Below are 26,320 nucleotides of genomic sequence, written 5' to 3' on the forward strand. Positions count from 1 at the left end.
GCAAGGGCCATTTCATAATCAGTGACTTATTATCAAAGTTTTCCCACTCCCCAATCTTCACTCCTTTTTAGCTTGAAACAGCCAGATCTTCAGACCATCCGCTCTCAAGTCTCACACCATAACACCAACATCCTTCACAAACCCCACAGGCCAAACCCTGAGGCAAATCAGTAAGACATACCTACTATTCCTCTCTCATTGGGCTTGGACTCCCATCTGAAACTCTCTTACCCAATCCCACCCACTGCCAAAGTCTAGGGTTAATTTCAAAAAGGGGGTGGTGATGGACAGAGTATCTGAGTTAATCAGAACACTCCTACCCAGTCAACAGATCAGGGCTTGATCCATCACCGTTTTTTAGCTCACTGCACCATCCCAGTTCAGAACCTGGCTACATGCAAATTAGTGTGTCCCTGGCCCAGTGCATCATGGGAACAGGGCAGACCAAACTACCAAGCCAATTCTTTACTGGAAAGGAAACAAGCTTCCGGGGACCGGTTTCTGGCATTACAGCCATCTTCGGCCCGGCTTGCTTGAATCCTGATGGTGCAGTGAGAAAGGGACTCACATCTGAGCATACCCTTCCACACTTATGATGGCCAAAATAATTTCAAAAAGGGGGTGGTGATGGACAGAGTATCTGAGTTAATCAGAACACTCCTACCCAGTCAACAGATCAGGGCTTGATCCATCACCGTTTTTTAACTCACTGCACCATCCCAGTTCAGAACCTGGCTACATGCAAATTAGTCTGTCCCTGGCCCAGTGCATCATGGGAACAGGGCAGACCAAACTACCAAGCCAATTCTTTACTGGAAAGGAAACAAGCTTCCGGGGACCGGTTTCTGGCATTACAGCCGTCTTCGGCCCGGCTTGCTTGAATCCTGATGGTGCAGTGAGCAAAGGACTCACATCTGAGCATACCCTTCCACACTTATGGTGGCCAAAATAATTTCAAAAAGGGGGTGGTGATGGACAGAGTATCTGAGTTCATCAGAACACTCCTACCCAGTCAACAGATCAGGGCTTGATCCATCACCACCCCCTTTTCTGAATCGTTTTGGCCACTACAAGTGTGGAAGGGTATGCTCAGACATGAGTCCCTTGCTCACTGCACCACCAGGATTCAAGCAAGCCGGGCCGACGACAGCTGAAATGCCAGAAACCGGTCCCCGGAAGCTTGTTTCCTTTCCAGTAAAGAATTGGCTTGGTAGTTTGGTCTGCCCTGTTCCCATGATGCACTGGGCCAGGGACAGACTAATTTGCATGTAGCCAGGTTCTGAACTGGGATGGTGCAGTGAGCTAAAAAACGGTGATGGATCAAGCCCTGCTCTGTTGACTGGGTAGGAGTGTTCTGCTTAATTCAGAATATTCTGTCCATCACCACCCCCTTTTCTGAAAAGTCTAGGGTTAGCCAGCCTGGCACGGCTGCTGTCCTATACCTTGTGTGAAGGCCATGCGCCCCACCCTGAACTTCCGCAGCCATTAGCACGAAGAGAGCCAGCCCCAGTGGCTTACCCTCCCCTCTCTGTCTATTTCCTCTTCACTGCCTTCCAGCTTGTCAAACTTCTTGTACCAGCCAGATTTGTTGCAGGTATTTACTAGACCATGTTGGCTTATTTAACTTGATGTGGGACAAAGGGAACACATGTCTATGACAATATGGACACACACATGTTTCTGTCTAGTTAATTTCTCAAGGACAAAGGTGTTTATCAACGGGGAACAAGCTAAAAGGGAATGGAAACCTAAAGTGATAAAGATTATTGAAAGGTGGGAGGGGAAGTATGCAGGGTCATTGCTATCAATAATGCAGGAGGTGCAACAACACTGAGTCCAGAGAAGTGAGTGTCTCCATGTACCTCCCAATTGTGGCTGAATTTCACCATCTAAATGGGAGAATGAGCACCCATTTCCTTACTTGCCTCAGAACCCATGCAGCCCTCGCTACGCCATTAGGAACACAGATAATGGAAACTGGGATCTGTAGGGTGGAGTCCAAGATTTATATGGCACAGGGCACTCCCCAGTGCACAGCTCTTAGCCGGGCTTCTTTTCCTGGCATCTCTCATGCTGGCTGATGGATGCACTGAAAGAAGACACAGTATCGTGTGGACCTTTGCATTTTTCTTGCTCTGGCTGGATTATTTATGAATAGAAGACTGCAAAATATGAAAAAACCCAGAATAGTGCTAAATAGTTCTAAGGTGCTAGGCTAAGAGTTTTCCCATAATACTAAGAGACTAAATCAGGCTTCTCCAATGAGTAGCTCGTGAGCTACAGGTAGCTCTCCAGCTTACCTGTAAGTAGCTCTCCAGTCTGCAGCATCGCCTAGTAGATTAGAAGCTTTTGCTTGGTTGCATCAACATATGTATCCCAAAATTGAAAAGCGTATATTTAAGATGAAAATGTGTTTATTTTCAGAACTCATGCTGATGCTTGAGGAAAATATATTTAAAGGTGATATTTGAGTGATAAATCATGAGGTGCTGGGGAAACGTATTAATAATAATATTACCTTCGTACCAAGGGCATTGCAACAATGGCTGGTATGTATTAACCATGTAGACGTGGCATTGCAAATTGACAAAGCCTTCTTCACATTACTGCTTCCAACTCTGCTTGGTGCACTTAGGTGATCACTGCTGGTAATTCTGCATGGGGTAGCCACTGTTATAATCTTATCAGATGCGGTCACTATTAGCACACTGATATTTATAGTTCGGTATGATTTTCATTGAACATAAGTAGCTCTTACTACTGAAAAGATTGGAGGCCCCATGACTAGAAATGTTGGTGCCTACCTTGGTACTAAGATAGAAAAACAGTGATCATTGTGCTTCATGAAATTTCGCTGCCTAGCCATGTTGCACACGCATGAAAGTTAGAGCACAAGCTACATATGCGCTTGAGGGATGCGGACAGTACTGGAAGCCAGAAACGCAGTAGAAAGTCCCAAATGGCTGCTTTTCAGCTCATAGAATTTGCACGATTAAAATGTGTTGAAACTTTCCTGATGGAAATCAAAAAGCTCCAGAGACCTTCCCAATATGCATTATCTGTACAAAGCAAAGCACAAGGGCGGATTAAGGCTAATTATGATCGAGTAAGCGATTAGAATAATTACATTTGAAGTTAATGAGCACTACAGGGCCGGGATCACCAGCATCAAATTGTAAGAATAGGACATTTGAACATTTGCTACTTTTTATGAAAGTCATTTTTTTTATTTTAAAAACTATTTACATATTTGCCAATGGAAGTCTAGCTGGTATTTTGAAACAGTTGGCAATGTTTAGTTAGATGTATGCATTTTTCATTTAAATAAAAACATTTTGAAAATACACTGGTGAGTCAGACTTAACATCCCTGGGTTTTTCGAGCAGATTCATCACAGCTCTCACAGATCGTTGACTTTCAGACAGTGGGGAAGGGAACGGTGCTTTTATGGGAAGGGCGTACGGAGATGTCATCAAATGTGGTAGACCGTGGTAAGATGTAGGCTTGAGCAGCCGGTATCTGTTCTCATGGGTCTCTGAAGGCCAACATCAGTTTGACAATGTTCTTGGCAAAATGTGCTTTCAAAAAGGAGAGCTGACCATCTATGACAAGTTTGCTAAATTAAGGTGAGAAAAAATGTAGAAATATTTAGAAATAGATGTAAATTTTTTGTCAAAAGTTGTATGAGAATACCCAAACCTCTCCTACTCAAAAAAGCCTGTTAGATGCATGTCTACAATAGTCTCAAATTGACATGATTATTTTGTTGAAGGAAAATTACCAAAGTTTATAATTTTTCTTTTAAGATCTTCCTGCCCCCTTCCGTAACTCACTTCAAACGTTTGACCTAATAGCAACATTTTTAATTACTGTTTATTGCAATAAATGTAACTGCTCTAGTGAATAACAGTCTTGTAGACATTTTTTGGAAGCAACGCCCTCAATGTCCCCGCAATAAGGTTTTAGCTGGCATGCCACATCTAGCACGTTTCATATTATTTGCGAGAAAGATTGGGTGTAATTCAATATAGGGGTATCCCAAATAAACCGAATCACTCACATAAAAACACAACTGCCACAGAACGTGCCCTACATTAATTTATTAACCAACCTTGATTATCAAAGACTTCATATTGATGTACCCAACCATTCGGACCAAGATGATGATGTGATGTAACCTATGAGGCGTGTTTGGAACCTTTGCTTGCGATAACAAATCCTTATGAAAACATCCACAATTCTCCTCCCCATGTTGTTCTAATGGGTGCTGGTATCAGTAAGATGCTGTGCGGACTATGAGCATTGTGCATTTGCGTCAACAGTAAACGTTTATCAATCGACACACAGTATTAACTTTTACTTGGCTTGTTCCAACAACCAGATCTTTCATTCCATTTTTACGAACCTGAATTTTTGAGGAATCAAAAAGTTGTTTACCTTTTTTCAGGAAGCTGAACCATTTTGGGATGATTTTTCTCAAAAGTAACTGGAGTATTCCTTTTTCAGCTCTGTCAAGCCCTTAGAAAGGTTGTTTTATCATATGCTGTGGCTTAGTCAGGTCATGCTGTATCTAACCATCGAAACATTGACGTGACTGTACATAACTGCATTAAGAAACTCAGAAGGAAGATTTAACAAAAATATGCATCAGTTATATCACCACCTTGACCCATCTTCAATTATGCTAGTGGGGCAAGGCATCAAACTCGTATATCTCTATTTAGGTCATAAATCATTTATTTCACAGCATTAGACCATATTTTCTTATCTCATGTCACCAATTGTGCATCCGACATGCTCGTTGTGCTCTGCGCCTAGAGATGTGTTGACCCACTCTTTGGGCAGCGGTGCCTTTATCTTGTTGGCCACCAACCCTACAGAATAGTTTAAAACTAAACTGGACAATATTTTAGAATACAACCCAAAGCTTGACTTTTTCATCAAATGTTATTACATAGGAGTAGTGGGTCTATTGAAACCCACCACTGGCCCCTACCAACAGCAATGGCTATAAAGCTAGTCAGTGAATAACCTTTGTGGTTGAGTTCGGCCACCCTCTGACAGTCCAGAGTATGGCGGAGACTGTCCCTCCACCTCACCCATTGTTGAGTTACATTCACCCGCCAGACCTCCCATCCCTCTCTGATTGTTTTTTGTCTTTTCTGACCCCTCATCCCCCTTTGCCGCTGCCATTGCACGAGCTGGGACCTTACAGACTCTCACTGCTATTGTGCTTTGCACGCCACGCACTGCGTAAGAGTGAACTTTGGTGTAGCGGTTAGCTGCACCGCACTGTCTTTATCTCTCCCTGCAGCCTGCATGTTCAGACAGCCTGTGGCTGCACACCTCCGTAATTTACTTTTATGCCCCCTCATTATTTAATTAAAAACAAATAGTTTTGTGTTTTTCCCCACATTACAGCAAATTATAATAAACATCTGGCTACAACGTAAATGCAGCCCATTATACAGAGAGAGAGCCCCGGGTGGTTGATTTTGTGACACAGAGTTTCTCATTATTATATCATAAAATACTCCGCGTGCGGTGGGACCGGCTGACTCACTCCATTGCTGTCTCTGAAGACAAGTGTCCAGACGCCCTGTGCATAGGAACAGCTGCCTCTGTTTGCCTTCACTGCACCCTGTCACCTGCTAACTCTCTCTCTCTCTGTCCCCCCATCTCCCACTCTGCCCCTTTCGTTGTTATCTCATCCCTTCCACTCCGCTCTTAGCGCCTACCCATTCCAAAAGGAAGGTGGCGCGCCTACATAGACATAAAAGGCAAATAATATTTATAGTTTAATATCTACAAAATTACTAACAATACAGTATGCATACAATATTCAGGTAAGTGCTCGCCCGTGTGGGCTCTACCTATTGTCTCGTGCAGTGGTGTAACTGCATCGCAAGAGGGGCACCAATTCCGTCTTTCCTCTTTCTTTTAAAGCACTACTCGTACCGCCCAGGGGCGGCCTTAGGCATGTGCAAGCTGTGCACCTGCACAGGGCGACCAAACCCCAGGGGCCGCCACGCCAATATATATCTCCTTAATATAATAATCCTCCGAGGATACATTAGTGGTGTGGTGTGGCTCACTGGTTAGAGGCGGCAGACCCGGAAGCAGAGAACGGCCCGGGACCAGGGTTGAATTCCCGACGCGGCAGGGTCGTGGACCAGGGTCAGCGGACTCGATAATTATCGCCTCGGTGCCTACTCTAACCAGGGATCACACTCGGCAACTCTGGGCATTAGCTTGCCTCATCTCTACAACGGCCCCCCACATTCGCCGGGGATGCCTGGTTTCACCTTGGAGATACCCAGTAGGGACCATCTCACAGGGATAGCGAGGACGGGTTCCCCAGAGGTCTACAGCGCCACGACGCCTCAGGGCAGCAGTGCGCTTTACAAGTCACATACATACATACATACATACATATTTGCGTGGCGGCCTCTGGCAGGGATTTGGCGGCCTCCAGCTCTGTTCCACTTCCAAACACCCTGACCCCCCCTCTTCACTGGCCTCCACGCTCCGCCCCGCCCGGAGCCCCTCTTCCAGGGCCCCCTACCTACGCTCCCTGCCCAGGGCCGCCATGAGCCTAGAGCCACCCATGTACCGCCCCTGCTTTCCACTGTTTTTTCTCCATCCTCTGTCCTTCCTATCTCTTTAGACAGGTCAAATGATCACTCCACTGCAAACAAAAAACAGTGTCATTTGCAACGCCAATAGCTCTAACTTTTACTAATAGCGAGACCGATTGCATTGCAAATGCTTGTTATAGTTTTTCCCTAGCAACACATCCATAGGATCTCAGAAAGGACACCACAGCCAGCATAGGACACCTGTTTAGGAACATAAAACTCACAAAACCTAATAAAGGGACCTGCAGAGCAAATCAGAGCTGACAGCCTTCCACCACACAATAAAATGTGCATTTTCCTTTTACAATACCTCATCCATCACACTGCCAGGCGCTGTGTTCCTAAACACACTAACCACATCTTGGTGGTCATCGCACATGACTAACAGACACTTCTAACATATGCTCAAAACAAAGACACCACCCTTCTAAGCACACACCCTACATGTTGTAGCATGCTATCCATGTAGATAAGCGCATCAGTGCCCCAGATAGGGACAGTAGGCGCTATACAAATGGCACAGCAGAACACATGCAAGTTATTTGTAATGTGTTTATTTGCTGCAGTGTTTGAAGACAAGCAAGTAGCTCAGTTAAACTATTCTAGCACACACTTTCTGCCAACACATCACTGCAATGCTAAGACCTCCACAATTCCCTCCCGGCGACTACTAGACCTCCTGTGATCGTGCTGATGGAGCCGTAAAGTTAAGAAAGCTACTACATGTCTCCAGGAAATGCAGACTAAGAGAGAAAGGGCACAGAGAGAGCCCCCAGGCACAAAGCCAGACAAGAGATGGAAGATGTAAACAGAACGCACCGTGGGGTTATGATTCAAGACAGAAACCAGGCTGAAATAGTACAGCTTCAGATACACACCAGGCCACAATCCTACACACAGACAGAAACTGGAAGGTCACACAAAACCAATGCACTCTCCCATATAGTTCCACACCATCAAAAGTGAGACATAGAATTATTTTCATAACACATTTAAATCAGTCATGATGCATTACAACTTTCATTTAAAATGTAGAGGGTCATCGCTATATCTGCAAAGTTCAAGACATAACCATATATATCCAGGAACAACAATAAAATGCCCCGGATACCCATCCATTCAAAGGCACAGCCAAAAAAGCACAATCAATCACCATTTACGTAGAGAGAGCCCTAAATTAAATACCCAGGCACAGATTTAAATGTCAAGCACAGTATCAATTGCTCAGCAAAGTTGTGCAAAGTTCCTCATTATCCTTGTTTGCGAAGGTTTCATAGTTTCCCAGTTCACCTTCGTAGAGTTTTTTTCCACAGAGAAAGATGATTTTCAGTCTCAATGAAAACAGCCAAAGTGGAAAATGTATGTAGAGTACTTTCTGCAAGTTTACTTTCAAGCAAAGCATTTCTATGTACAATGGCATACGTTAAGAGGCTTTTTCTCTGCAATTTTACCTTTTGCATCGTATTCTGTGCAATGGGCAGGAAAAGCTAGGTAATTGCTTTCTGTGATGTATGTCTTAGGCGGAATTTTATGTAAGGATATGTGTAGCAAAGTTTGTCACCAGCACACCATTTTCATGCATAATTGGCTAAGTAAAAAAACTTTGCAAAGGTGAAGGTTGTAAAAAAAAAACAACACACCTTTGGAACTTCACACATCACTAAAAACTAGATTCAACCCAAAATACACAGCCATGTAATGCACAGGTACATCTTCAAATGATAAGGTTCCAGCTAACACACTTGTTAACAGCTACAAATTCTATGGGAAAGCCTCAACTGCCCATTCACAAGCATCATATGACCAGGGATGACCACAAACACCAGTGCAATCACAGCAGCACAAGTCTAGCATCCAGTGTTCTGGCACAGGCACATCTCCAACTTCTAAGTCACCACAGGCACATCTCCAAATTCTAGGCGACCACCAAAAACATCTATTTACAGCCACAAATTCTATGGGAAAGCCTCAACTGCCCAGTCACAAGCATCATATGAACAGGGATGACCACAAACGCCCAGTGCACCCACACCACCACAAGTATGGAATCCAATGTTCTGGGACAGGCACATCTCTAAGTCACCACAGGCACATCTCAAATTCTAGGTGACCACAAAAAACATGTATTAGCAGCCACAAATTCCATGGGAAAGCCTTGACTGCTCAGTCACAAACATCATATGACCAGGGATGGCCACAAACGCGCAGTGAAACTACACGACCACAGGTATGGCATCCACTGTTCTAGCACAGGGACATCTCGAACTTCTAAGTCACCACAGGCACACTCCAAATTCAAAAACACCACCCAAAACATGTATTAACAGCCAAAGATCTACCAAAAAGCCTCAGATGCCCAGTCACATGAATTATATGACCACAAGTAGCCAGATATATCCGGTGCAAGGCCAGTAAGATAAGCATAGCATTAAATGTCCTTGAATAACCTCATTTATGCACAGCGCAGCCTTGCAATGTCTACTGCGGCCACGTAAGGGTCTGTGCAGCCCCATTAGACTCTGCATAGATACGTATGTGCTCTGCTGATGATACCCTGTGCACCCTCCTTTGCTCAGTGCAGTCTTGGATTCATTGCAGCGCTCTATGTGTAATGCAGATCCTGAGACGCGGTGCACCCCCTACGCTCATTTCAAACTTTCTTTGTGCAGGGTATGGCCTTGCAACCACCTATGTCCATTGTAGCCCCTGTCACCACATAAAGTGACTAAGTGAGTATACTGGGAAGCATCCCAGGTCTACTGATGTCAACATTAGTGAATTAGCCGCTCGGCCTGCAAGGCATCACCAAGCCCAACTCGCAGACTTCTACGCTCAATCAACAAGATGGAAGATTTTTGGAAAATCATGCCACAGGGTTGCAAGGGGGTGAAATGATTGCAGCTTTTCTCCACAAAAGTACTCTTTTCTGAATAAAGAAATGTATATTTTAATTTTGAGGAAAGCAGCTGCTGAGAATGGTACAAACCAAGTTCCACATTGACAGGTGAGCATTAGCTGCTAAAAGGGCTATGTTTATTGGAAAACTACCATGCGGACACAGCGTGTTTGTAAGCCCTTAATCGCTGAAAAAGGGTTGAGCAATACTTACAAATAAATATTATCAGATTAACCAACTAAACTATTTCCTGTTGGAGTCTTTAACTTATGAGTCATTTGGTTTCACAATAAGTGAAAATGACTACCATCCCACTGGATGGTGCCAGCGTGCTCTGTCAATGCGGCAGAGATGCTCCAGGCATTGGCTAGGTTCAGTTCAAAAGTACTCCAGGGTCATCTACACCAGATGGAGAAGGGAGGCAGCACACAGGAGCTAAGCCACGCATGCATCCAAGGCGCCCCTGAATGTGCACTGCTGCATACACCCCGTGTGCAGTTGATTTTGGCTCTAGTCGCCTTCAGTGCAGAAGTGCATCAAACCACTCAACGGGATGCTAGCATAAGGCCTTGAAGATGATCACAAACTCCAGCGCTTCTCTCCATCTGCTCGTCGGGCACTGGCCAACTTTGTCTCAGCAGAGTGGGATCATGGGTAAAGCTGTGTCCTAGGCCGTGGCCACCATGTCTGCCAGAAGAAGCTGTGCTGCTGGGATAGGATGCACTGAAGAGAAGGACGCTGACTGCGTATAAGATGCACTCTACATCTAGATCTACAAGAGGCGGTTTCACAGCAATGATGAGTTCATTGTTCTACCATCCTTTGATCCGGTCATTCTTGAACTATTCCTCACAATTATAGTGCTCAGAATGTTTCACTTGTCCTGATGATGACCAGAAAATCAAAGACGAACGCCAGGGTTTTCATTGAGCAGATGGTGCTCCTACAATGGGCAATTACACTTTTGGACATTCGCTCTGCATCTAATTTCGGAGTCTATCGCCAATTTTCTTTTACACATATTTCTGGGTTGTTCTTTGGTATTTAAGAGATCACCATCCCTTTGCATGCTCACTTGTTGGTATACGAACATTTACGATACAATATTTGATAAAAGTTGATTATATCCATTTGATACAATGTGCCTACCTTCTTTCGTTCACTGAGGAGTGGTACTAATAATGTATACTAGTAAGCTACATGAGTGACTGCAAAGATTAGTGCCTCCGTGGTCATTGATTTGAGTCCAGAAAAGCACACTCAACCTTTTCTCCTTCTAAGGTTGACATACTGCGTTGGGAAACCACAAATACCTGTAATACAGAGTCCAAAGATCCCTTTGGGGTGAAAAAGGGCTGTATAAATATACAGGGCCTGATTTAGATCTTGGCAGACGGGTTACTCCGTCACAACGGTGATGGATATCCTGTCCTCTGAAATATAAATCTTATAGGATAGATTGGGATTTATATTTCGGCGGGGGGAATATTCGTCACCGTTGTGATGGAGTGAGCCATCCGCCAAGATTTAAATCAGCCCATAATATGCTATGGTTGATTCTGTGGGGAAGGAGGAGTCACCACCTACTTTGAACATCTGGGCTGTGGATTCTAATGCCTGATTGGTTAGTGCCGGAGAAGAGAAATGGTAATTTGAACCTTTGCTCCAAGAACCAAATATATGATATGATATGCCTTCCACTGCATATTTCATCTATTTTATTCAGTAATTCATGAACACGTATGTTTTGCTCTGATTTCTTGTAAATCCCTTATAGACTTCCCATTTCATTGCATTTTTTTAAATATTTCCTCTACGCGTTTCAGGATGCTATCTATCCCTTCATCAGGAGAACTTTACATTACAACTAAAATTGAAATAAAACAAGACTATCATTTCTAACCACACAATGATTTTTTTTTCCAGAAATCTTCCACGAAAACCTAAAATTGAGTGCTAACTCCTCAGGTAACCAAACTTATTTCAAATTACAGTAATTTTCTGCATGCTGCTCAAAACTAAACGTCATGAAGGGTTTGTTTTCTCTTTTGGTATCCAAAGAAGTGTTGTGCTTGTATCCAAGTAGAGTGTTACTTCTTTAGTTTGTCGTCAGAGTCTTTCAACTATTTCTATAAGTTTCCATCGAAGCGTACTCCCCAACACTGATGGGTAATACTGAGTGAGCTTCTAGGTAATGCAAATCACCACCGAGTAAGTCTATTGACTACCTTTGAGGCTATGGTTTTGAATTTCCTTTTGGAAGTCCTGGGAGACTCCTCCCCGCCGCCATTGGAATCTACGTGTAGAGAGCATTGATGTAGCGGAGGTTGGCCACCCTGCGCGTTCCTTTGTGCGGTGCCTGGTCCTAGCCGCCTTTACTGATGCAGAGCATGTACTCTGCTGAAACATGTTTACAGCCCTTTAGGAAGCATGATTGATACCTCTTATTTGTTGTAAAGCTTTCTGATTCCCGCAGCTCCATCAATTTAGCTTTTTTGACCTGGGAAATTGTCTTTTTATATCAGGATGAAAGGAACCTTGTCAAGCCACGATGCCTGCTTTATGGGACCGTAAAAACCGGCTATTTTGCTCATGTGTCACGCGCGCGTTTTGTCCTTAAAAAATATGGTCTTTATCGTGGTAGGTTGAGCAGATTGGCGGCTGGCAGGAAAAGCGAGCTCCCTCCAATGAAAGTGGCCATTTATTATCAATCCGATGCTTCTTTCCTTACCTCATGACGTGTTTTGATATCAAAACTGAGCAACTGAGTTTCAATACCCAGTGAACACGCTATAGTTGTTCGGGGGACTCGGGAGTAGATATGGAAGTTTTTCTCAGGAAAGGTGATAGATGCGTCTAGCTGCCTACTTACAGGATTACTGCAGACACAGACCTAGAGCTTAAAAACCTTTCGCCACATCACAGCAGGCAAGTTAACAGTCAAATGACAGGCTCATCACCACCCTTAAACCTTACAGCAGCGCTTTAACACCTCATCAGGGGTTGTAAGCATTTTATAAATGCAATTACAGTACAGTAAATTATTAAACAGCAGGTACCTTCAACCTCCCTGGTGAGCACCAGTACAATAGACAGGTATTTTATCACATTACGTCATTTGAATAGCGCTGCATGCTCTGAAAGAGGATGCAAAGCGCTTTCTGGACGGTTGAGTAAGAGGCTACTGGATGTAGGGTGCATGGCTGTGGAGTGTGTGGTTGCAGTGGGGTCTATGTGCAGAATGTTGCGTATAAGGTTGAGAGGTGTATTCCAGTTTTGGTGTAGTGCCCTAGGCGGAAATAAATTTGGCGCCTTCGCTGTTACTGGTGAATAAAATTAGGTAGAGGGGAGCCCCTTTTGTGTTCAGAGGTCAGCCCCTGACTGAATGCTTCAGAGCAGTGACTGGTCTCTGAAAACATAGCTGCACCACCCTACACTCACCTGAATTATGCACAGATCTCATACTGGTGCCAAGATGTTTGTTGGAGGCGGGGAATAGTGTGTGGCATCAGGGGGGTGAGTGGTGGTAGTAGGGCAAGAAAGCAGGCTGATGGGGTGTTAACATCGCCGCCTGCAGCACTGAAGTCAAGTGAAAGGGACCCTGCTGTCTGCATAACCTTGGAAAATTGGCGCCCTGGGCCTGGGCCCAATTTGCCAACAGCCAGCCCTGCCATCTGTGTTGCAGCTGGTTTGTAGTTATACCTAAAGGTAATGTGGAAAATAAGTGAGGGATGGTCAGAGGCGTAGCTTTCAATGGTGCAGAAGGTGAAGTGGCACCGGGGCCAGAGGCCTGAGGGCCCACTCAACCCAGATCATTAATGTATTCTATAATTCACAAATCAGCCAAGGGGCCTATTTCCTTCCTTGCACTAAGATCAATGACACACTGGCTACTGGACATAGGATTACAGGCGGTGTTTAGTTACTCTCCGAATGTGTATGGTGCACATGAGGATTATGCTGTGGGGAGAGCAAGGTTTTTATTTAAGCTGACAGGTTAGGTTACTGAGTTGAATATTCATCACTAAAACACATGGTGATCAGCAAGTCACAAGTTTGCATCCTGGCATGGTTTACTCTGCCTTCCATCCTTCCGACCGGTTATATGTCAGAATATTGAGTACAAAAATATACAACTACAAAAGAATTGTGACATGAATGTTAATGTAAAAAAATATTGTTAAAATAAGTATACATAGGTAAGTATAGATTTATTACTCTTAATTTGACATACCTTTAAAATATATATTGCCAACATACATATATGTGGAGTTAAGTATAACAAACATTTTCTTACATATATATACTTATCTTGACAATATTTGATAGTCGGTAGTGTGGTCATAATATCTTGGTAACTTGATTTGTAAAAGATGATATTCTGGTGGAAACCCCTCCGAAGGGCATTACATTGAGTATTGTTTAATTAGATAAAAAATAGCACCTATTATTTACACCGCTTAAACACAACAGTGTGTTAGAAGCACCATGTAACAGAGAAGTTGTTCATCATGGGGCAAAATGTCTGGCCAAGTTTTGCCAATTACTAAAGTTGTGGAATATGACTTGCAAAAAAGTCCAAACTCTCAGAAGCCAGGAGGACTGAGGAGAGCAAATTTGATAAAAGTCCCAGCGCGTTGAAGGTCACGGGTGGGCAGTTTGGAACCTAATTATGCCAGTCTTATACTTCCAAATCAGAGTGCACCAGGACACATTTTATAGGTCGTGCCTTCCAAAAGGTGCAAGCTGTCTGCTCAAGACAGGACCTATTATCAGCTTACAGTGGAAGTAGAGCCCATCGACTGTTAACCACTGCTTGGCTTTAATGTCAATCTCATTTGCTTGCTTTTTATAGGTTGTATGGGATTTCCTTCCTTTTCCTGTGTTTCTTAATTCCTTGGAGCAAGCCTCAACACTAGTATCCTACCACTGCTTACTTATCAAGCACTACTTTTTTTCATTTTGGTTAAGCACTCCACGAGAGAGCAAGTGTTTTCCAGTTGTCTACCGCATGTTCTTCTCTTCCACCCTCTGTCGTGCTTTGTGTTGCTCTCGCTTGCCCATGTGCTTCTCCCCGCCCCCCCAGTGGCGTGCTCACCCTGGTGTGCTTCTCCCCCTTGTTGCTTTCTTGCCTGTATGCTTCTAACTAACCCTGGGCGAAGAACTACGCTCCGTTCGCGGAGCTTGCGGAGTTTCGGCAACTCCGCGTTCCGCGGAGAACGCGTAGCTGTCGATTACTCAGTGATCCGTTGCGTAGCGTAGTTCTCGCGCGCTGAATAACATTATCGCGTGCGCGGCAATGGCTTACCTTGGTTCTGCGTTCGCTTTTTCCCGGTCGCGTGTGCCACCATGTTTGTAAACCCTCCCGCACAATCCCGTGCGAACGCGATAACGTCATTTGGATATGTCATAAGGACGCGCGAGGATGCTTGTTGGTAAGATCGAGTTGCCGAACACGCAGAAACTGCAATCGTGCACAGAATAACTCGCGAGCATGTTAAAGCCATAATAAATTACCATTTTGGTTAGCAAAAAAGTGAAAAACCCCTTAAAGTTGTACCTTTGGCTGTACTTTTTGGTTCTGGGTGGAGGGGAGAAGAAAAGTTCAAGACAAAAAGGTAGGGGAAAGAAGAAGCAAGGTAAAAGAAGGAAGTAAAATAAAACAATAGAAAAGTTGAAAAAAAGTTGTAAAAGTAGAAATAAAATGAAAAATATAAACCTAGGCACAGAGAACGAGAAGATGAGTTCCCGAACATGTCTTGCACAACCCGAACACGTTACTTGTGACCCGGAACAGGAAATAAGGGAACGCAAGCGGGCGGGACAAACCTCTTGGGTAACTTAGCGCGCTAGCCATCCCGAGCATGCAGGCAGCGCCCCGAACACGCGCACCGCGCTCCCGAAGACGAAAAACAGTGCGCGAACGGGTCTAGCAAGCAACTACGCATGTCCGCGGAGCTACGCGTAGGTCGCGGAGTGCAAGTGCGTCTTCGCGTTGCTCCGCGGAGTGCGGCTCCGCGAACTACGCCCAGGGTTACTTCTAACCCCTCGTTCCACACTAATCCTGTGTGCTTCTCTACTCTCCCAGTACTATATATTGCTCTTTTTTCATGTCACGCATCCACCCCTTATCCCGCCCCCCCTTCATCCTCCTTGTTGCTTCCTCCTACCAGCTCCCTCTGAGTTGCTTACCCAAGCAGGCCTCTGTGTGGCCTTCACCACCACCCACGTTTAAAATAATCAATGACAAAAAAAGGCTTTGCACTACTTTTTTTTCTCTCTTACATACTGATCAAACTAGGAAAGGTAAATAAAAATGTGAAAAAAAGGACAGTGTCATTTTGTGCACCCGCCAGCAAAATGATGTGTATGGTCTCATCATAGACTTTTTTTTCCACTTCTCTTTAGCCATAGTGCACAGCATTGGGATGCTGTACAACATCACCAAAAGCCACTGGAAAAGACAACAGGTCCCAACAGTGAGATCCATTGGCTTTGCCAATGTTCATTTCTAGCTTGCATTAGGGTAAGCGTCATTTTTTTGGCTATGTCACTGATTCAGCAAATACTTAGGTCAGACATCTCCCAACTAGAACACTTCTTCCAACAAGATGCAACAAAAAAAAAGAAAAAAATACAAGGTTTAAGTTAGCATAGATGTTAATTCTGGCCATGGCAAGCAGGCAATGGTTCTTCCGTATCTCAATGTAATTGTTGAAAACACATGAATAAGCCTTAAAAGTAATTAAATGGCACTATGGCGTGCATATGTTTGCAAAAAATAGAAAAAAAACGACAAATTGCAACAACAAAAATACAAAAAACAAGAAAAGGGAACAGAAATGAAAGCTGGCATTGTACCTTAGGGGCTTACTTTTTAAATGGATGTGCACAAGCAATATGCATATATAAATATATGTGTGCGCATATAAATATACATATACCGAGAGATATGTATATATGTAAGGTGTATATCTATCTATGTATCTATCTATATGGAAAGAGAGAGTGTCGTGAAACAGACGGAGGATGTGAGAGAGAGAATTTTTTTGGAAAACCCGAGGATAGAGAACACGCCAAAGCTCTCTCTAGGCCAAACCTAAAATGCCTTGAGTAACAGCACATTCCGAAAGTCAGATATCAACACAAACATATTATCATTCCGGGAAATCGAATTTCGGTTTCAACGTGGGTAAAGGAAGCAAATATTTTAACCAGAGGGCACACCGCTCGCAGAGGTAAAATTAAATGTTTTTCGAAGGCAATCCGAGTTCGCTACTGTCAGCTATTTCTCTTACGTGGAATACAAAGATTTTTTCCAGAAATATGCATTGCTTGGGGAGCTGTTTGTGCTTTTCGCGTGAGTCTGGGCTGTGTGTCTTGCAACGCTGACTGTGACCACTGCCGTGCATGCTGTTAGGCTGTGGTGTCCGAAATCCAGGCACAGGAGGCCGACCCCAGCACGTTCTTAGGAATATATGATGATACAACTAATTCCGTTGCAACGCATGCCTTTACCACGCATGCGTTACAACGGAATTCGTTTAGCACGCATAAACCTTTCACCGACTATTTGCGTGGTGACGTCATACGTCGTGAAGAAAAAACGGCATATTTTTACCGATTTCTCTTAATCGACTCTGATGCCGACGTGACTTATGGTGAGTTGTTTTATTTGGGGGGAGACCCCCCCAAGCCCCCCCTTTTTTTTTTACTTTTACCACATATGCCTTTACTACAAACATCGTAGTAAAGGCATGCGTGGTAAAGGCATTAGTTGTAACCACGCATGCGTTGTACTGCATGCGTGGTTAAAGATTTCGTGGAAACGGCTTCGTTGTAAAAGCCGTTTCCCGTTCTTAGAAGAGTGCACTTAAATCCCACAATAATAATTATCAATTCACTGAATAACAATGAGCAATAGCACTCACCAAAAGAAATTTCTCTGTTGGTACAACTTGGCTAAAGCAGGATTTGTGGTTAATGCAGTCGCGGATGGTGTTGAATGTATGACGGTACAACGCGGTCTTTACACTGCGATACTTTTACAACGCAGTCATTACAACGCAAGTCATTACAACGACTTGGGCTTTACTGAGAAATAGTATGATTTACTATTCCAACTCCAGCCTCCGTAACAGTAGGAAAGGTTTTGGCATAGTAAATCATACTATTCCTTAGTGTATAGCGCCATCCAGTGCAGTCGTTGTAATGACTTGCGTTGTAATGACCACGTTGTAAACGTATTGCGGTGTAAAGACCGCGTTGTAATGGATCTCTCCCATGGTGTCGGGGCAAAGTGGCGAGAAGGGGGAACAAAACAAAAAAACAAGTAGAAAAAATAAATCTTACCTGAATCCTGTCGCATCCCCCCTCTTCTGGCTCCACTGCAGGCACAGGATCCCAGACTACCCTGCGACCAATCCTGACGCTGCTCTCACAGCATGAGAGTAGCATAAAGATATGCCTGAGCGCCCTCGATTTGCACTCCACGGGAGACTGGGAGCCGGTGCCTGCAGTCTCCAACACGGCAACGCAGCTGGGGTTGGAGACAGCTTCAGTGTGCATGACGCTTTGACCGGCCTGAGACGGCCAGCCAAACGGTCATGCGCACTGACAACAGTGCACCTATCACTCCCCCTGTGCCTGTCATCCCCATGACCTTGCCCCCTAGACTCCACGGAATGGAGAAAAATAAAACGATAATAAACATGCTTAATTGTTGTTTGATTTTTCAAATGTTGTAGCTGGTGCCATAGTGAAGGAGCCGCATCTGGGTTAATGTGCCTGCTGAGCTGCGAAGGAGACTTTGCTGGACATAGTGGGACGGTTGGGTAAGCCCGGTGTGTTTGCGGCTCTGTAAGAGGAGCGGACAGTAGCCCTGTGTGTGCAATGCGGCACCAGTGGGAACATGCCAAGTTTGAGTTGTGTAAGGCTAATTTGGATCTCTTGTTCTTATGTTTGCTGCAGGGAAAAATTTTGCAGATGGTTTACTAGAGTCTCAAATCAACAAACCTATGGTCATGTGAAGAATGAATGAAAAAATTAATAGGGAAACAAACAAATCAATATTCCCAAATACATGGATGGCCAAAATAACTAAGCTCCAGTTTAACCACCTTTTTTTAACCACCTTTCCTTTGCAGTTTTATAAGGCACTATCTCGACCTAAAGCTTGTGGCTTAACAGGAGCACCAGTTACATTACACAAGGTCACAATATTTTTTTAGGCAAAGAGAGATTAAGTGATTTACCCAGAATCACAGGATGCTGAGCTGACGCCGAAACTTGAAACTGGTTAACCAGCTTCCAAGTTGGCAGCTCTGACCATAACACCACAATCCTCACCTAGTCAATAAAGCAGATTTTTATATCCCCAGAAAGCCTTTGGCCTGCTGCCCAATTTATTGTGCTCCTACAATTGATGAACATAGTATACATCTTGTTGGGCTATCCAGATCTGTAGCCCCTCCTTTAAAATCTTTTTTTCAGTCAGAAACTAACTTGACCCTCAGATTAAAAAGAGTTGGGTCCCATTCTGCTCCTCCTCAACTGTATCTGCTATTTTCTTCCAGATATGTGCATCACATGCACGCTTTCTAACACATATTTAATGACAAACTCAAGATTGCAAAAGGGACTATAAGTACTAGAACTAGATCTCTGCCCTGCTTGAAAAAGTCAAATGCAAAAAGTCATATTTAGACCAAGTTCCCTTTTGTCTGAAGCTTCTCATCCAGAAATCCTCACTATTCGCTACCATGCTGGCTTCCACTCTCCAATGATTCTGACAATCCCTTAAAACGTTTCTTCAACCCATACTTTCCTGTCCACGCCAAATGAACCATGAACGCCAGAATCGTGTTTTACATATCACATCTATTGATCTTTATTGATTACTCTTGTCAGGCCCGACAAGCGAGACAAAGTCCCCTTTTGGCAAGGTCTGGACTATACAAATACTATAAATAAACAAGAGGAAGTGACACACTGCATGCACTCAGATGCAAATAAAGACTAAATGGCGAGGACCACACCAAGGGGACTCATTATAATCACCATCCAAGGGGAGGCTCTGTACAGGGGCCGTGGTGGTATCTTTAAACTCACTATCTGTGCCTCGCCACATCAGCCCAATATTAATGTCTTCAGGATGTTGTTTGATGCTGGGCACTCCACATGCAGTCCCATACAAATGCTCTACTAATCAGAGAAACAACAACAAAGTGATGGATGGAATGCTCAAATTAATCTCAGCAACTGGTGATTGCTTGTAACCACATGCCAGATCATAATTTTTCTGCCCTCCATTCCGCGCGAGACAGAGACTAGCCATATGCAAATCAGTTTTGGTCCTGCTCGAGGCAGAACAATCCAGCCAAAATTGAAAGGTCAGGTCCCCTCCAGACAGGGAGACAAGCAACCCCAAAATGGTTTTGGCCTAGTTAGGCCTCATCACTGCCGTATAGCTTGAGACCTATGTCACAGTGAGTACCAGACCCACGTCTGGGTACACCCATTGCACTTAGAAAGTCTACCGCACCAAACAACCAAGTAATAGATGAAATGACAGAATGAATCTCAGCCACATTCCGATCCAACTTTTTCAACCACTGTACCACTCTAGAGAGAGACATACCACATATGCTTGTGTTCCCGCCTGCTGAAATCCTGGCCAGGCAGCTGGACTGAACTGTTCCTTTGGAGCAGGACCAAGACTGACTTGCATAAGGCTGATTTCTGTCTACAGTGGCAGAGTAGGCAAAAACGCTGGTCTGGAATCAGCAGTGACTAAGATGAATTCAAATTTGTCTTCCAACACCTTGTTGTTTGTTGCAACCAATCCATCTTATGTCTCTAAGTAGGAAAAACTCCATACATCATGAACAACAGGTGCAATCACCCAATTTAATGTGGGAGGATCAATAGGTGATTGACACTATCAATATTCAATGGCTGGGGAGGGTTGCCTTCATTCCATCTCACAGTTTAGTACTTATAAGATCTTTACAGGTATAAAATGACGTTGAGAGGTGTGGTGGAGGTTCCCTCATTCACATGACAAAAATTACATATTAAAAAACCTATAAATTCTAATTTGAAGAGTCATTATTGCAGGAATCAACATTTCAGAAGAACACACTGTATTGCCGTTATAATATTTTAGATTTTGTACGAATACACCGCACTAAAAGTGGTATTTTACGCCCAGCATCTTTATTTATCCATAAATTCATAACACATGTCTGAACCGTATTGGTGTTATAAGTGCTTGCTATCAAACCGATGAATATAAACCTCACAGCAAAACTGGTGGTACAAGAGGCTGCATCAGCACTCTGCATTGATTTCACTGACTCAGTGCACAGCCTTTATTAGAATGCTGTGTTTTATTAAATATTAATGAATCTTCAAGACCAAAGTCTAATTGTGGATCATAAATAAGCCTTTTCACATTCATTGTCTTCTTCCCACATCTGATGCGAGGAGAGTCCCCGAGCAAAACAGAAAGTATTATCTGTCCTAAATTGCAAACATTTTACAATTCAATAAATGTGTATGTGAAAATATGGCCCCCGGGTTCACAAGTGGGCGCTCAGCAATTTCTCCTCCGGCATAATGGCCGCGGATGTGCATATATCAAGATGGCGGCCCAAGAGTTGGACAAAGGCCCTGTACAAGCCGCTACGGGTAGTGAGAGACGCAAAGCCTGTGAGGCAGTGGAAACTTCATCCAGCAGATAGGGATCTCTGGGGGGAGCTGGAAACAAAGCGACTGTGGCCGCCATTATTGTACCATTTCATAACAAAGCATTCTATTCAGATAACTGTAAGAAAAGACCCTTTATTCAAAATCTGAAAATGAGCCACCACTGTACATAGCTTGAATTCATGTTCAGATTCCATATTCAAAGTAGATGGCCTTTCTGTTAATTGTCAGTATTGACGCACTAGATTGGCCAGGTGATAGCCAGGCTCTCTTCCAGGCCGCGGCGCCAGGTAACTCTCCGCATTCTGCCCTCAAAGGGGCTAAAGTCCACGTCTACAAAGCCAGAGTTCACAAAAAGCTCCGCCACAGCGGTAGGGATCTCTTTCACGACACAGACATTCTATTTACTAGTGCCGCTGCACACCCAGCTCACCACACCAAGTGATGTAATGGCTGGAATATAATGCCATAAAAAAAGGCAGCAAGCCCGCTCAATATGTGCACCCGGGATCTGGAGCGACATCTCGATATATATCAGGACAGTCCAACTATGATCTCATTTTTTAAAGGGCAGAAGAGTAAACCTTTAAAGAATATTATATCATGATGGAGTAACAGCCCACTTCGGCTCTCACAAACCAGCCACCACGCTCTGTCTTTGCCTCTGACCCTGTACAGTGAGCCGCTGCATTTTGACCACATCTGTACCATCACAATACGACATATGTACATACATAAGGACCACACACTTATTGTACTTTTCTAAAACATAGAATAACAACATATGTATCGTACGACAATAGAATCAATTCACTGCCCTGTTCGGCCACATCTTTAGATCCCTAATGCAACAGATCCAGCACAATAAAACAATATTTTGTTAAAAAAAACGGATGTGACAGGTGAATCCAATAAATAGTTATGCATAATCAGCGTTCTAGCTTTCAACGGTTTAAAAAAGTGCAGTCAACGGCCCAGACACCACTGCTTGGAACAATAAAACCAAATACCCTGAATTACTACCTCCTGATGAAGGCCTAAACAAATCAAAATGCATTGAGGACCACATTTGAATGTGAATGAGCAAAACAATTGGAGAAACTATGAATGTTATCATATTGGATCCAAATTCTACTCAACATCTATTTACGGCACCTGGGAAATCTATAATCTATGTGACAGGCGCGCTTGGCCTCAGGGAACTGTATAACATCGTAGATAACTTGAACTTCCCTCTGCTTGTCTGTGATATCCCCCCCCAAATCCCTCGGAAACCGTAAGTGGAGTACAGCCCATCTAAAATTCTCTACATTTCTGCTCTCTTGGAAAGTGGGGGGCAGCCAGGCCCGGACTGGCCGTTGCGGGCACCGGGCAATCCCCCGGTGCGCCGCAAGGGTGGGGGCCGGTTTTAGGCCCTGGGGCCGTTTTTGTTACAGGGCCGTTTTTGCAGCATAGTTGCAAAATCGGCCCTGTAACAAAATCGGCCGAAAACCAGCCCCAGCAAAGAGCACCCCCAACCTCCCCCCAGGGGGCCGACCAAGCACTTTGCCAGGGCCGGTTTGGGTTCCCAGTCCGGCCCTGGGGGCAGCAGACACACAATCAATCATAAACTCGATTTGGCAGGCAAATCATAAAAGCACATAAATAACAATTCATTCGTTAAAATATGTCCTGAAATAGAGATGCATAATTTAAGTAAAATACTCAAAATCATGTAAAGGATGCTAAATCCAATAAAACCCTGAGAAATGCAGACAAATGTGTTATGAAACAAAATAACAACTCGACAAATCTATTCCGGTGTACATTTCTTGCCAAATCTATCATAGCCAAAAAAGAATCACATTCCCACCCTGCAAAAAAGATAAAGTGCCTATGCTAACATGCAAACATAGACCTGTTAGCACAGGATGCAATCCCCATGCACCAGGCACTGAGGTCTGGCAGAGCCTGGGATATTTCTAGGCAGACGGTGGTCCATTGTGTACAGAAAACAGCAAAGGAGGCAGCTGTGGAGGAAATGGGCTGCATTGTCTTCGGCGCATTGTCTACAAGAGAAGGAATATTTAACTACCTGCCGAGTAGGGTTCCTGCTTCTCAATGTAAATGAATTCCTTTCTTTCATACTTGGCTCTGATCCACTGTTCACGCAACACCCTGGAGAACACAAAAAAACTGAGATCAGTAGGGAAGTCACAACCACATAAAAATATCCCACAGGTTTACTGTGTCTATCGAAACAACAACTGGAGCTCTATCAACTACTGTCAGTAGTGTACAAGGAAACCCACTGTTTATCAAGTCCTTGCACAGTTCTATTGAAGTACAGGCACAAACAGAGCAAAACAGTCTGTGAAGTCATAGGACATTCAATACTTATTTCTTTTTTTGGTGGTATAATGTGAACTTGGTCCAAATATATTAGAATGCTTTACGTGAGCACAAGGTAACATCAAGCATTTATAGGCAAAGGGAGATCAGGGGCCAGATGTAAGAAGCCTAATACGGGTCGGAAACGGCCGAAATTACCGAATTTCGGCCGTTACCGACCGGTATTAGGCATTTGAGATGTAGGGGCCTAATTTAAGGATTTGGTAATTTACCGAATCGGTAATTTAAGGAATCTGTAAATTACCGAATTCTTAAATACCGATTCCGTAAATTACCGAATCCTTAATGTAGGAAGCACTCAAGGGAGTGCTTTTCACTTGTAAGGATACGTTATTTACCACCAACTACAAGTTGGTGGTAAATATCGAAAACCTTAAAAAAAGCAATTTTGTGCTTTTTTCAACAGTGCCGGGTGGCAGTATGTGTGCCAAATGTGCACCCATACACTATACAGGGGTGCAACAGGGTGTCAATGTGACACCCTGCCACCATTGTAAGTCTACCCCCTATTACTGATTCGGTATTTACCGAATCGGTAATTCTCATTCATTCCTATGGGCCTCTAGGCCCATAGGAATGAATGGGGAATACCGAATTGGTAAATACCGAATTGATATTTACCGAATTTTACCGATTCAGTAAAATTTACCAAATCATTAGCTACATATCATTTACCGATTCTAAAATACCGAATCTGTAAAATTCGGTATTTTAGAATTGGTCAATGATATTTACCTACATCTGGCCCTAAATGATTTGTCCAGAAAAGGATGCTGAGCTGAGGCTGGGATTCAAGCCTGGTTTGTTGTGTAATTTACGACTTTGGCGTAACTCTACAAGGTGTGCTTTCCCACCCACAGGTGACACAGGAGAACTTGGCTCAATGCACCAGCGATGAATGTGAAATACAAGTTATTGCAACCCCACAAAACACTATTGAATGTGTAATTGAGATAGAAGCATTGCTTTTGGGTTATTAACAATCCCATGAACGGATCAAGGGAACTGTGGAAACACCAAGAAACCGTATTTCGTTATTCACATTATCACACACATGTATAAATAAGAAAGAACAGTTAAAAGTATTTATTACTGCAGGGACAATATGCTCCTCAGTACATCTAAAACAACTACACAGAATATTACAAGAACAGCAAGAAGGCACATTATAAATAATGAGAATTAAATGAACATTTATAGCACGTTTTAAAATGTCATATAAAACATATATAACAGAGGTGTGAAGACAGTGCTCCCCATTAAGGGCAAATACACGCTTCGGTCTTCCTCCGGGACTCAGGTTTATCGGCTTCAGGCGAAGTGCAAAGGGTGCTGGCAATAAGTGAGACTGTCTCTGGCAGAATTTTGGGCAATAATCTGGGCAAAGGACCTCTCCTGACAAGCGTTCGTCCTTATATACTAAATCTGATCAGGAATTGGATTTTCTGACATAAGTTTAAAAATGTGTGACATAGATTCAAGGTGTGCGTCCCAGATGTTTCCTTATGAACAAATAAGGTGAAAGGAAGTTAATTCAGACTACACAATATTGGTTACATACCTGTATGTGTTCTTAATTCCTTGACATGGTGGAAAGTAGACATATGACCCAATCAAATGTCACATTGGTGTTTTTTTCGGTATCATCAATCGAATGGTTTGACACTTTCACAGTTCTTAAAAAGATTAGGTCAGACGGTATCTGCTGCTAAAGCAGACATGACTATGATTCTGCATAAACTGAGAAAAATGACGACTTCCATTGTTTGAGAGAAGGAAGATGGCAGCCTCCATTAGTAACAATGTAGTTGAGGCCTACATAAAATGGAGTCGGACCTTAGGGGTTTTACGTCAGGTTCCCTAGTTTCAAGGTTAGCAGTTCACTTCCCCTCCCCTCCCCTCTAAAAATGTTAGCAGCTTGGGGCTCAAAACACTGACAAGAAAAACATGGCGTTGGATCCACTCTTGCAGATACCATTTTAAATAGCCAGGCATAATCGTGGAAGTAAGAAAGCGGCTGGATTAGAGTGTAGTAGGTTCTCCTCTCTGGATGGATGCTCGAGAAAAGAGGGAGCCTGCCCTTCGCTGGGCTCAGGATCGGATCTGGGTCCAAGGAGGCAGAGGAGCCTTGCGGCATGGAAGGAGGAAATTAGAAAAATAGTTCAATCAGGTGAGTCTGTGCATGGTTCTACACCAGCGGTATCCAATAATACATTCACAACCTACTTGTAGCTTGCCTACTGCCAGCAAGCAGTCCAAAGACATGGAGCCCAGCTCAGCATATTATTCAGATTCAAGGGGTATGGAGCTGAGCAGTGCGGCTTTCTGCACTGTGCAAGAGGCAGCACAGCTCAGCTCCATCCTCTATGTGGGCAGCCAGCCAAACCAGTGGCAGGTACCCATGCACACACCGTGTGCTTGACAGTGCAGAGGCCTGGAACTTCACCAATGAATTTCTCAGTTGCAGTATGTAAGTGAGGATGAGTTGTGAAAGAAGAATGACTTCAGTATCTGGAATGACTTTCGCACAGGACTGCAGGAGTCTAGTGTGGCAGCATCCAGGGGCCAAGGATAGTATTGGCCAGAGGACAAGATAATAGGGGCGTACAGGTACTTCACTGGTTCTGCAAGATGGTGGGATTTTATTTATTTTATTTTATTTTCAAGGTTTTATATAGCGCTGGCT

At 43.8% G+C, this 26,320-nt stretch overlaps 1 protein-coding gene across 1 annotated transcript in view; it reads right to left on the bottom strand.

Moving 5' to 3' along the window:
* ADAP1 (ArfGAP with dual PH domains 1) overlaps positions 1-26,320 on the bottom strand; it is a 424,297-nt gene that overhangs the window by 217,234 nt on the left and 180,743 nt on the right. Inside the window, exon 4 of the mRNA XM_078664923.1 lies at positions 23,318-23,400. Coding sequence (XP_078521049.1) covers positions 23,318-23,400 — 83 coding nt within the window. The remainder of the gene's footprint in view (positions 1-23,317; positions 23,401-26,320) is intronic.

The sequence above is a fragment of the Lissotriton helveticus genome, chromosome 10 (genome assembly GCF_964261635.1).
Source record: "Lissotriton helveticus chromosome 10, aLisHel1.1, whole genome shotgun sequence".
Taxonomy (NCBI): Eukaryota; Metazoa; Chordata; class Amphibia; order Caudata; family Salamandridae; genus Lissotriton; species Lissotriton helveticus.